The sequence below is a fragment of the Dunckerocampus dactyliophorus genome, chromosome 4 (assembly GCF_027744805.1).
Source record: "Dunckerocampus dactyliophorus isolate RoL2022-P2 chromosome 4, RoL_Ddac_1.1, whole genome shotgun sequence".
Classification (NCBI taxonomy): domain Eukaryota; kingdom Metazoa; phylum Chordata; class Actinopteri; order Syngnathiformes; family Syngnathidae; genus Dunckerocampus; species Dunckerocampus dactyliophorus.
The window spans coordinates 750,124-762,370 of NC_072822.1; the positions used below are offsets into that span (position 1 = coordinate 750,124).

At 45.9% G+C, this 12,247-nt stretch overlaps 2 protein-coding genes across 2 annotated transcripts in view; one reads left to right on the forward strand and one right to left on the reverse strand.

The window, feature by feature from the left end:
* LOC129179811 (protein HIRA) overlaps window positions 1–12,247 on the reverse strand; it is a 31,862-nt gene that overhangs the window by 3,594 nt on the left and 16,021 nt on the right. The window contains exons 26-28 of the mRNA XM_054773536.1: window positions 11,665–11,825; window positions 1,625–1,802; window positions 1,349–1,497 (exon numbers count right to left, since the gene is read on the reverse strand). The gene's annotated coding sequence lies outside the window, so the exon portion shown is untranslated. The remainder of the gene's footprint in view (window positions 1–1,348; window positions 1,498–1,624; window positions 1,803–11,664; window positions 11,826–12,247) is intronic.
* LOC129179810 (solute carrier family 12 member 2-like) lies at window positions 161–12,215 on the forward strand. Its single transcript, XM_054773535.1, has 25 exons — window positions 161–745; window positions 1,378–1,500; window positions 1,720–1,795; window positions 2,445–2,540; window positions 2,688–2,827; window positions 2,896–3,115; window positions 3,270–3,397; window positions 3,465–3,549; window positions 3,618–3,766; window positions 5,342–5,449; window positions 5,546–5,669; window positions 5,735–5,836; window positions 5,919–6,074; window positions 6,166–6,265; window positions 6,920–7,031; window positions 7,122–7,262; window positions 7,345–7,451; window positions 7,536–7,615; window positions 7,689–7,829; window positions 7,894–8,007; window positions 8,097–8,208; window positions 9,264–9,350; window positions 9,425–9,560; window positions 9,638–9,705; window positions 11,694–12,215. The coding sequence occupies exons 1-25, from the start codon at window positions 326–328 to the stop codon at window positions 11,827–11,829; spliced, it is 3,261 nt and encodes a 1,086-aa protein (XP_054629510.1). The 5' UTR covers window positions 161–325; the 3' UTR covers window positions 11,830–12,215.

Sequence of the window (12,247 nt, forward strand, 5' to 3'; positions counted from 1 at the left end):
CCTCAAATGGACTCGGACATGTGTCAAAAAGACACCGATTTGTCCTCTCCTCATCCACGACACGCTGGGATGTCGCCAGTGACTGAGTAAGGGGGGTGTCAGTGTGTGGGGAGGTGGGAAGGGGGTGGGGGGTGATGACAATAAGCCACTTGAAGGAGACAAGTGGACCTGGTTCTGTTCTGCTGCAGTCACTGACAGCAGAGGACTACATGTTAACTCACATCGAGGACTTATTGGGGGGATTGTTCCTAATCCATCTTCAGGAACTTGGACCTGGACGTGGTGTTGGACCTCAGTTTTTGGTAGTGTGTCGGTGCCTCTTGACATGTCCGGGAAGAACTCCAGGACGGGCGCTTCATCTGAGAGCCGCTTCCATGTGGATGTGGTCAATGAGGGACCTCCGCCCTGCACGGATGGGTCCAGGACGTCAGAGGAGTCCAAAGGACGCTTCAGGGTGGGCTTCACGGACCCGGGAGCGCTGGACAGCGCTGCCGACATCGGGCTCCCACCGGACATGAGCCACGAGCCGGACTCAATGCGGAGTGACTCGGTGAGCCTGCACTCCACAGGGACAGGCCAGACTCAGATGTCGGACACGCACTCCAACACATACTACATGAGGACCTTTGGACACAACACCATCGACGCCGTGCCGAACATCGACTTTTACCGCCAAACCGAGGCGCCGCTTGCAGAGAAGATGAGCAGACCTTCTCTGGCAGAACTTCACGACGAGCTCGACAAAGTAAAGCAAGCGTCCACCATACGCTTTACATATACTGTATACAGTATGTTTGGGTTAGGGGATAGGGTTAGGATTGGGGTAATAGGGTAGGCGATTAGGGTATGGTTAGGGGGATAGGGTTAGGGGGATGGGGTAGGGTTAGGGAGATAGGGTTAGGGATTGGGGTAATAGGGTAAGGATAGTGTTGGGGGTTAAGGGTATAGGGTTCAGGGTTAGGATTGGGGTAACTGGGTAGGGTTTGGGTCAGATAATACAATATATAACATAAGATAATAATGTTGACTGTCCGAGGAATTAACGTAACAATAAGTGTATTACTTGTACTGTGTAGTGTGAGGATGTAAACAAGTCAATCAGTGAATGAGTGAAGACAGCATTCCCTTCACTCCTACCTTCATGTGTGGGATCCATGACATCACTGGAGGCATGACCTGGGCACACACACACACACGCACGCACACAAAGCTTTGTGTCATCACTCTCCCCCCCACTCGTGCCTCCCGGTCATGTGACTGTCTGTGACTGGACAATGATGTTTCACACATTCACCCAACGAGCTAGCAAAGCTTTAAACATGTCGTCCGTAATGCAACGTCCACTCACATTCTTCCTTCCATCTTCCGACTCTCTAGGACCCCTTCGAGGATGGGATGGCCAATGGAGAGGAGACGTCGGCGGCCGAGGAGGCGGCGGCCAGGGCGGCGAAGGAGGCCAAAGGAGGAACGGTCAAGTTTGGTTGGGTGAAAGGCGTCCTGGTGAGCGCCCATACTTAGCATGTTAGCACGTGTTAGTGCCCCAAGTGGTGGAGGCTGATGTCCGCCCCACACCGCACTTCCTGTTAAAAAGGAAGAACGTGGCAGTGAAGGGATGAAGGTTTACCTTTTGTTGATCCTCTTCTGGTGGGTGGAAGTATGCTGGAGTCATGTGATCAATGGGAGCTCCGTAATTGGCTGAGCAGATGTTGTGTGTTGCAGGTGAGATGCATGCTTAACATCTGGGGCGTGATGCTCTTCATCAGGATGTCCTGGATCGTTGGACAGGCCGGCATCGGTACGAGCTACACTCACAAATGAATGAATGAAGCATCATCAATAAACAAATTAACGTGACTTAATGAACAAATGAAAATGAATACATGAATGAACACGAATGAATGAATGAACATAGATACATGATTTAATTAAAATTCATAGATCAACTCATTAGCATGACTGAATGAATGAGCAAAAATGAACAAATGAAAGTGAATGAATAAACATGAACAAACATGGATGGATGAAAATCAATGGAAGAATGAGATGGATGAATAAATTAACATCAATGAATGGACATGAATGATTGAATTAACATGACTATGAATGGACATGAATGAATACATTGCATGAATGAAGGATGGATGAATGAATTAACATGCATGAATGATCTTCACTGAATTAATGTACATGAATGAATTAACAAATGATGGCCATGAAATAATTAATGAAAATGAAAGAGCATGAATAAATGAAGGAATGAAAATGAATAGGTGAACATGAATATATGAATGTGAACAAATAATGACGATGTAATACTGTATGAATGAACATAAATAAATGTCATGATACATTAAATACATTTTACGGAAGAAAAGTACTACAAAAAGGTGCAGCATTATGCATTTTCGGTTGTGGTTGTGTGTGTTTGTGTGCGTGTGCACCAGGATTGACCATCGGCATCATCCTAATGGCCACGCTGGTCACCACCATCACGGGTCTGTCCACCTCCGCCATTGCCACCAATGGCTTCGTACGAGGAGGTGAGCAAACAGCCACCTTGGCTTTTATTTAGAAAAACACAAGCAAGAAGTGTCCCAACGCACACAGCTAATTTTGTTAGTGCGCCACCTAGTGGCCATCTGTTGAACTGGTCCCGCCAGAAGACAAAACCATTCCCAAACTTCCAGGAGGTGCATACTACCTGATCTCCAGGAGCTTGGGTCCAGAGTTCGGCGGCTCGATTGGACTCATCTTCGCCTTCGCCAACGCAGTGGCGGTGGCCATGTACGTGGTGGGCTTCGCTGAGACGGTGGTGGAGATGCTCAATGTGAGAAACGCTCACTGGGAGGTGGTCCGCCCCGTAAGCATCCTCTCCTGACCCTCCTCTGCTTGCAGGACGTGGACGCCCTGATGACGGACGAGCTGAACGACATCCGCATCGTGGGAACGCTGACCGTCATCCTGCTGCTGGGAATCTCGGTGGCCGGGATGGAGTGGGAGGCCAAGGCTCAGATGGTGCTGCTGGTCATCCTGCTGGGAGCCATCGGGAATTATTTCATCGGAAGCTTCATGGCCACGGAAGACAAGAAGCCCAAAGGATTCTTTGGATATCAAAGTCAGTCCACAAAAATCTTCTTACTGTTGCTGTGTCTTTTCCACTAATTACTTTCTTCAGGCTTCTGATTGGCTGGCTGGGTATTCCGGTGAGCGATTATAGCGGCACCTCTTGCTTTATCATGTTTTTATTTTCTTTACCGTCTTCTCCACAGCGGCCATCTTTGTGGAAAACCTGGGTCCAGACTTCAGAGAAGACGAGACCTTCTTCTCTGTGTTCGCCATCTTCTTCCCAGCGGCCACGGGCATCCTGGCAGGAGCAAACATCTCAGGAGACCTGATGGTAAGTTCCAAACCTCTTCTCAGTAAAGACCACCAGTGTTAACATTTGTGTGGTGTCCATCTTCAAGGACCCTCAGTCGGCCATCCCCAAAGGAACGCTGCTCGCCATCCTCATCACAGGGATCACCTATGTGGGCGTGGCCATCTCTGCAGGTTAGTCCAACGGGACATCATCACACATTCTGGTGTGACGCTGACAAGCGCCCTCCTCCGTCTTTAAGGGTCTTGCATCGTCAGGGATGCCACGGGCGACCTCAACGACACGCTAAGCGACACGGTCAATTGCACTGACGCCGCCTGCACACTAGGGTACGACTTCTCCATCTGCAAGGAGGGAGGATGTCAGTACGGCCTGATGAACGACTTCCAGGTAAAACACAGCGGCCGGCGGAACGCGTATGTCCCGTCAGGTGTGTGTGTGTGTGAGGGACAATGATTACTGTTGTCCTGAGTCACAAGCTTCAAGCTTTTTGCTGCTAGCATCCAATGAATGGACACATTCATAATGCCCCCCCCCCCACACACACACACACACACAAAGATGTTGAGAAGCCAAACACTCGTAGCATAAAAACATTGGGCCTCATTCACGAAACGTTCTTACACACAAATGTGTTCTTAAAGCCTTCTTACCAAGATTTTTGGCATTCATGAAACGTGTTCTTAACTCCCAGTTCTTAGATCTAAGAACAAATTCTACGAACACTCAGGAGGACTCTTACGCACAAGCAAAGCTTGCACTTTCAATGCGCAATCGCCCTCATGATGGATTTTGCAACGTGATCCTAAAAAATGTAGTGCAAATAAAATATCCCAACAATGATTTATCATCAAAACAACTAAAATATACTCCATGGATAAATATATATTCAAATCCCAATTCATCAAAAAAAAAGTACCTGGCTGGACGTGCGCTGCGCAGAGAGAGAATGTAAAGGGACCATTAGATGTATTTGCTGAAAGCCACCAATATTTGATGTCCCGCTTCAGGCTTCAGGCTTCCCTCTCTGTTCTTGCAGGTGTGCAGGATCATCAGAATAACATCGCAATGAAACGTGGTGTGTCTATTGCGCACGGAGCACCCCCAGATAACGACATGCGCCCCCAGCCACGTCTTGAGCCAGAGCACGGGGCTGCTGTATTAATTAGGCAGCGTCTAATCAAATGTAACCACAGAAAAAATACATTGTCACACACAAACTATGTATTTTGACTTTATTTTTCCATCATGATTGTGTAAATATTTTCTAGAGTTTCCGAAATGGTTTGGTTTTTGATTGATGGCCCACCTCCCGTTTCCTCCTGATCCCTCCGGTGCAGTCCAATCTTTTTTTGAGTCTATTTTAAGTCAAACCACTTCTTTTTAACCTCTGCGGTGGTGCGTTTCTCCGTGGAAACGGCATTTATGTTTCCTGCAATGGTGCTCCATGCCGACTCTTTTTGGATGGCCTGATGACCGGTGGATACACGTGAAAATAAGGTGGTCTTGTGTTCGCTCACTCCTTGTAAAAGCACCTCTATTTCTGTAGAATTGAACTTTTTCTTTCGTTTGTTGTCCAGCTGCTCCTCAGTCTTGCCCTTGCGCGTTGCCATCTCCGCCTCCAGCTGCCTGTTGCGCACAGCACATTTTTGACCTTATATAGGAAATAATAGGCGGTGACCTATGCAAATTAGGCCTCACATGCACGGGCATCGCAGTTGGCATTCATCAACCTAAGAACACCGGTGAGAACGATTATCCCTACTTAAGAACGTGTCGTGAATGTGGCGCAGTTTCCAACCCGCGCCTTCTTAAGTACACTTCTTAAGAAGACTTTTAAGAAGATGTTCGTGAATGAGGCCCAATGTCCATGTGGCACAGCTCTTTGAGGACAACGATCCGTAAAGCCCCATCTGGCTTGGTGGAGGTAATGACGTGTGTGTGTGTGTGTGTGTTTCTGCACAGGTGATGAGTTTGGTGTCGGCCTTCGGTCCTCTAATCACGGCAGGGATCTTTTCGGCCACACTGTCGTCAGCTTTGGCCTCACTGGTCAGCGCTCCCAAAGTCTTCCAGGTGCCAAACACAAGAAATAAAGATCACAATCAGATCAATCAATAACAATCAACAATCAATAATCAATGATGAATAATGATGCTACGGCATCTTCAGGCTTTGTGTAAGGACAACATCTACCCGGGTCTCGGCGTCTTTGCCAAAGGTTATGGCAAGAACAACGAGCCCCTGCGTGGTTACGTGCTGACCTTCTGCATCGGGCTGGCCTTCATCCTCATCGGTAACGCCTACTAGCTCTACTGCTATCTCCTCCTAAGTGATGTTCACATGTCTTCCTCCTCTCAGCCGAACTGAACATCATCGCTCCCATCATATCCAACTTCTTCCTGGCGTCCTACGCCCTCATCAACTTCTCCGTCTTCCACGCCTCCTTGGCCAACTCTCCAGGTGCGAGCACTTGTTAGGCACCGTGAGTCACGTTCCTAGGTTCATACAGTACCGTTTAACGCTGTGTCCTCCATCCCCGCAGGGTGGCGCCCTAGCTTCAAGTACTACAACATGTGGGTGTCGCTTGCAGGAGCCATCTTGTGCTGCGTGGTGATGTTTGTCATCAACTGGTGGGCGGCGCTCGTCACGCTGCTCATCGTGCTCGCGCTCTACATCTACGTCAGCTACAAGAAGCCTGGTGAGGCCCAAACATCTACTCGAACTGGGAATTACTCACGACTACATCATCACTTCACTACATTTGTGTGTGTGTGTGTGTGTGTGAGAAGATGTCAACTGGGGCTCGTCCACTCAGGCTCTGATCTACAACCAGGCTCTGACCCAATGTCTCAACCTGACTGGGGTGGAGGACCACGTCAAGAACTTCAGGTGAGGTCACCGTTTGGCCGTGCAACCCAAGAGACATTCAAAGTAGATTTCAGAGTGTCTTCTGGCACATTATGGATTCATTCAGACATAACTAGCCAACCTCAATGTCTCCTGGTTATTCAGAATTTCCTACAGACATCATCAGTTGATCCGAGTGTGTCTCCTGTCTCATTAACCTGTAGATCCATACAGACATCACTAGCAGATCCTAGAGTGTTTCCTGGCTCATTATAGATTCACACAGACATCAATAGTAGACCTCAGAGTATCTCCTGGAAATTGATGGATGCTTTCAGACATAACTATCCAATCTCTGAGTGTCTGATACATCATAGATGATTTCAGACATGACTAGTCAAACCCCACAGTACTTGACAGTTTCTTACAGACATCAATAGTGGATGTCATAGTGTTTCTTGGCTCATTATAAATCCCCTGCGACCCTAATGAGGATGAAGCGGTATAGAAAATGGATGGATGGATGGATGGATGGATTATAAATCCATGCAGACATAATCAGTGGATCTCCTGGCACACCAATGATTCATGCAGGCATCATTAGCCAGTGTCAGAGTCTCTTGGCATATTATAGACACATCCAGAGTAGCCCATCTTTTAGGGCTTCCTGGAATAAGTGTGTCCTTGTGTTTGCAGGCCACAATGTTTGGTTCTGACCGGGTACCCAAACTCTCGTCCCGCTTTGCTCCAGCTGGTCCATTCCTTCACCAAAAACGTGGGCCTGATGGTCTGCGGTCACGTCAGGATCGTGCGTAGGCTCTTAGAACTCTCTTGCTTTGTTTGAGTCCCGAGACCCCTCATGTGTGTGTGTGTGTGTGTGTGTGCGCGCGCGCGCCAGGTACGGCGGCGTCCCACCGTGAAGGAGGCGTCTCAGGAGCATGCGCGCTGTCAGCGCTGGCTCAACAAGAAGCGCATCAAAGCTTTCTACGCTCCTGTCTTCTCTGACTCGCTGAGACACGGCGTACAGTTTCTCCTGCAGGTGGCGCACCTCATCTTTTGTGTGTGTGTGTGTGTGTGTGTGTGTGTGTGTTCGCGTGTCAACACTAGTGTGTTCTCCTCAGTCGGTGGGTCTTGGACGCCTGAGGCCTAACACTCTCGTTCTGGGCTTCAAAAACAACTGGATGGACGGAGACATGAATGACGTGGAGACGTACATCAACACCCTCCAGTAGGAATCGTTCACCCTGATGGACGCCTGACAGGCGTGGATTCTTGTGGAATCTGCTGTTGAACTGTCGGTGTTGTTCTGCAGCGATGCCTTCGACCTGCAGTTTGGAATGGTGATCCTGCGTCTTCAGGACGGACTGGACGTCTCTCACATCCAAGGACAAGGTGGGTGGGTGTCTGTCACTGCCACGGCCACCCCTACTTTCCGTCACGTTGGCGGACTTTGTCGTCCTTGCAGACGAGCTTCTTTCATCACAAGAGAAGCCTCCAGTCAGCGGTAAAGATGTGGTGGTTGCAGTCAGTCTGGCCAAAGACTCGGACTCAGACTCTTGTCCCTCTAAGACCGCCAGCGCCCAGAGCAGCCCGCTCATCATCAGAGGTAACTCACATAGTCTTAGTATTATTTTTATACGTAGTGACTCCTTCCATGCTGTACGGTGCAGACAGCAAACCTGCGTTGAGTCTGAGCGATCAGCGCCTGCTGGAGTCCAGTCAGCAGTTCAAGAAGAAACAAGGCAAAGGAACCATCGATGTGTGGTGGCTCTTTGACGACGGAGGTCACTTTGTTTTTCTCCTGATAATGATCAAAAGGTACCGCACGGGTCAAATCATCATTGTCTGAGAAGTGTGTGTGTCGGGCCCGCAGGTTTGACGCTGCTGGTTCCGTACCTGCTGACCAACCGGAGCAAGTGGGCCAACTGCAGGATCCGCGTCTTTATCGGTGGGAAGATCAACCGCATCGACCACGACCGCCGCATGTGAGTCACACACGCACGAGCAGTGCTTATTTGCGGTGGCGCAAATAGCTTTGGTGTTGGTTTCACTTTTGCGCCTCGTGGCACATCACCGCGGTGCGTTCGAAGACCACCCCTTCGAAGTGTGACATTTAAGGCCTGATGAAAAACATGTGCCCCGGGGATGGATGACATCTGGTCGAAGTTCCTTCAGGCCCTGGATGCTCTGGGGGTGCCTTGGTTGACATGATCCTGCAGCATCGTGTGGACATCGGGGGCGGTGCCCTTTGACACACAACACGGTGATGGACACCACCGGGTTGGTGGTCCCCCTTTTTAAGAAGGGGGACCGAGGGTGTGTTCCAACTATCGTGGGATCACACTTCTCATACTTCCCAGTTCTGGAGAGGAGGGACCGCCGGGTAAGTGAATCTCGGATTCAGGAGGAGCAGTGTGATTTTGGTCCTGTTCGTTGAACTGTGGACCAGCTCTACAGTCGCGGTTCCTTGAGGGTGCGTAAGAGTGTTCCAAACCAGTCTACATGTGTTTTGTGGACTTGGAGAAGGCACTGGACCGTGATCCTCTGGGAATTCTGTGGGGAGTACTCCGGGGGTAACGTAGTACCACCTAATTCAGGCATTTCATAAGTTGGACCTATTTCCGGTGAGGGTTGGACTCCGTCACGGCTTCCCTTTGTCACCGATTCTGTCAGGATGCCTCCCGGACGCCTCCCTGGGGATGTGTTCAGGGCACATCCGACCGGTAGGAGGCCTCAGGGAAGTCCCAGAATACGTTGGAGTGACTATGTGTCTTAACTTGCCTGGGAACGCCTCAGGATGCACCGGAAGGAGCTGGACGAAGTAGCTGGGGAGACGGAAGTCTGTTCTTCCCGACTTAGGCTGCTGCCCCCGCAACCCGACCCCTGATAAGCGGTGGAAGATGGATGGATGGATGGATGGATGGAAAAGCATGTAAAAAAATTGTGGGATTTTCTAACTGGGACATGAAACCCTGGCCTTATTGGGCCAAGCTGAAGATGTTAGCTGCTAGCTTACTGCTTCTCGTGTGTGTGTGGACAGGATGGCGACGCTGCTCAGCAGATTCCGCATCGACTTCTCTGACATCAACGTGCTGGGAGACATCAACACCAAGCCCAAAAAGCACAAGTAGAAGCTCTCATCTGTTTGTTGACTGTTCCTTCAGATGTCACACTGATATCATGCGCTGTGTGTGTCGCCAGTAAGCTAACGTTCAAGGAGCTGATCGAGCCGTACCGGCTGAAAGAGGACGACATGGACCAGGACGAAGCCGAGCGGCTGAAGGCTCAGCAACCGTGGAGGATCACTGACAACGAGCTGGAGCTCTACAAGGCCAAGGTCCGCCTCCTCCTCCTCCTCACTGGCTCCGGCCCCGCCCCAAACTGACGCTAACGGCTTTGTGTTGTCACTTTCAGACCAACCGTCAGATCCGACTGAACGAGCTGTTGAAGGAACATTCCAACAACGCCAAGCTGATCGTCATGTGAGCGCACGCAACGTTGTTCATCTTTGCTAGCAGTGGCTAAGTAGCTAATGGTAGCATAGCGGCTCCACCTAGTGGTAACGTTCCCGCAAAACCATGTTGATGTTCATGGAGGTTTTCCAAAAATCACAACTTTGGTCTTTTGTTTTTGTTTCTCATAATATTATGACTTGTAAAAACAAAACAAAGAAAAAAAAATTAATATTTCAACTTTATGCTGCTAAAATGACATTTTTCCTCAAAAGATTTATGTCTAACAAGTTTATTCTCGGAAAATTGCAACTTTAAAAAATAAATACATTTTTGTCTAAATATTTTGAATTTTTCCTGTAAAATTTCTGCTGTTTATCTGTAGTTTTCAAAATTTTCTAAGTAGTTCAACATTCTTCTTGTAAGTTATCTTCTCATATTTATGACTTCCATAATATTTTTACTTTATTCCCGGAATCTTTCCCCAACCCAGTGACAAAAATTACAACTTTATTTTGTTTTGTTTGTTTCTCTTAATATTGCCACTTTTTTTTTATGTCTTTTTTCTGTCATATTTCAACTTTATACAACTAATATGACACTTTTCCAGAAAATATTACAAAATGTATTCTCATAAAACTGAGTTTTTTCTCGCTATTTGCAACATTCTTCTGTTCATATTTTGAGTTTTTCTTGTAATATTTTATTTTTTTCCATTTTTGCTGCTGTATTTTTTAATTTTCTAAACAGTTCCACTTTCTTTTCATAATAATAATAAATAATAAATATTATTATTATTATTAGATTATTGGTTTATTTTGTTTTGTTTCTCATAACATGACTTGTAAAGACTTGTAAAGTTATCTAAAATGACATTATTTTTGCCTTGTAAAATTTCTGCTGATATATATATATACTACTCAAAAAAATAAAGGGAACACCAAAATATCACATCCTAGATCTAAATTAATGAAATATTCTGCTTAAATATTTTGGTCTTTACATAGTTTAATGTGCTGACAACAAATTCACACAAAAATTAGCAACTGAAATCAAATTTATTAACCCATGCAAGTCTGAATTTGGAGTCATGCTCAAAATTAAAGTGGAAAAAGACACCACCTGTTGTCTATTCCATTTGCTCAACAGCATGTGAAATTGATTGTCAATCTGTGTTGCTTCCTAAGTGGACAGTTTGAATAACGGCGCAGCTGTTTTGACTGAGTGTGAATTGAGTGTTCCCTTTATTTTTTTGAGCAGTGTGTGTGTGTGTGTGTGTGTGTGTGTGTGTGTGTGTGTATATATATATATATATTTTTTTTTTATTTATTTTCCAAACAGTTCAACTTTGATCTTCTAATTTTCTTCTCACAGTTATGACTTTGTTCCCATAATATATATATATATATATATATATATATATATATATATATATGTATATTTTAAATTTATTTTCCAAACAGTTCAACTTTGATCTTCTAATTTTCTTCTCACAGTTATGACTTTGTTCCCATAATATTTTGACGTTATTCACATAATATAACTTTTTGCCGGATCTCAGTTTTTCAAAAATTACAACTTTATTTTGTTTTGTTTGTTTCTCACAATATTACGACTTAAATTTTTTTCTTTAATATTTCAATTTTATGCTACTGAAGGCAAGACAAGGCAAGGCAAGTTTGTTACTAAAATTACATTTTTCCTCAAACTATTACGGTTTATTCTTGTGAACAACTTTTTTTTTTAATTGCTAAATACAACATTTTTCTCTTTAAAGTTAGATTTTTTTTAATTTATGCGACTAAAGTGAGTGAGATTTTCCTCATAATAGTCTGACAATATTCTCGAGTTTTTCCCCCTCATTCTCTCTTCATATTTAGATTTTTGTTTTCTTGTTAAATACATTTTTGTCTCTCTTTCGCTGACTGTCATTCAAAATGGTTGATAACGTTTGTTGCGTTTGCGATGTGACGTCATCAGACAGAGTACCTAATTAACTGTCTTGATTGGCTTGTCAGGACGATGCCTCTGGCGAGGAAGGGCGCGGTGTCTAGCGCCCTCTACATGTGCTGGCTGGAAACGCTGTCCAAGGATCTTCCACCTCTGCTGCTGGTCCGAGGAAACCACCAGAGCGTCCTTACCTTCTACTCCTAACACACACACACACACACACACACACATCATGGACTGTTTGAATAAAAAAAGTGAACGTAACCTCCATGCGTGTACACTAACAAGCTGTGATGGAGTTTGAGGTAGCCGGTTAGTATGTTTTCGTGGAGGTTTCCGTTACAAAACAAGAAAATGCATCTTTTTTTGTTTCCCTTCATTATATTTCACTACAAACGCTCACTAATCTTACTTTTGTTTGCGTAAATTCCTGTAAATTCGTAAACCTGTTGTAATGGCGTCAAGAAAACGTGTTCGGATATATCAATGAAATGTTATTTTTTCAATACTGGGTTAAACTAGCGAGCTAGCATGTTTAGTAACATGATTTGAATAAAATATTAAGTGCACTATGTGTTGGAGTCAAGTCTCTTTTCTTTCTGAAACACACAAAAGATGTATT

What these genes read in the sequence shown, in the direction of transcription:
- LOC129179810 (XM_054773535.1), top strand. Translation starts at nt 326, where the DNA reads ATGTCCGGGAAGAACTCCAGGACGGGCGCTTCATCTGAGAGCCGCTTC. An exon ending in CGTCAGCTACAAGAAGCCTG is followed by an intron (nt 6,075 to 6,165) that starts GTGAGGCCCAAA and finishes GTGTGTGAGAAG; the next exon opens with ATGTCAACTGGGGCTCGTCC. An exon ending in GTGGCTCTTTGACGACGGAG is followed by an intron (nt 8,008 to 8,096) that starts GTCACTTTGTTT and finishes TCGGGCCCGCAG; the next exon opens with GTTTGACGCTGCTGGTTCCG.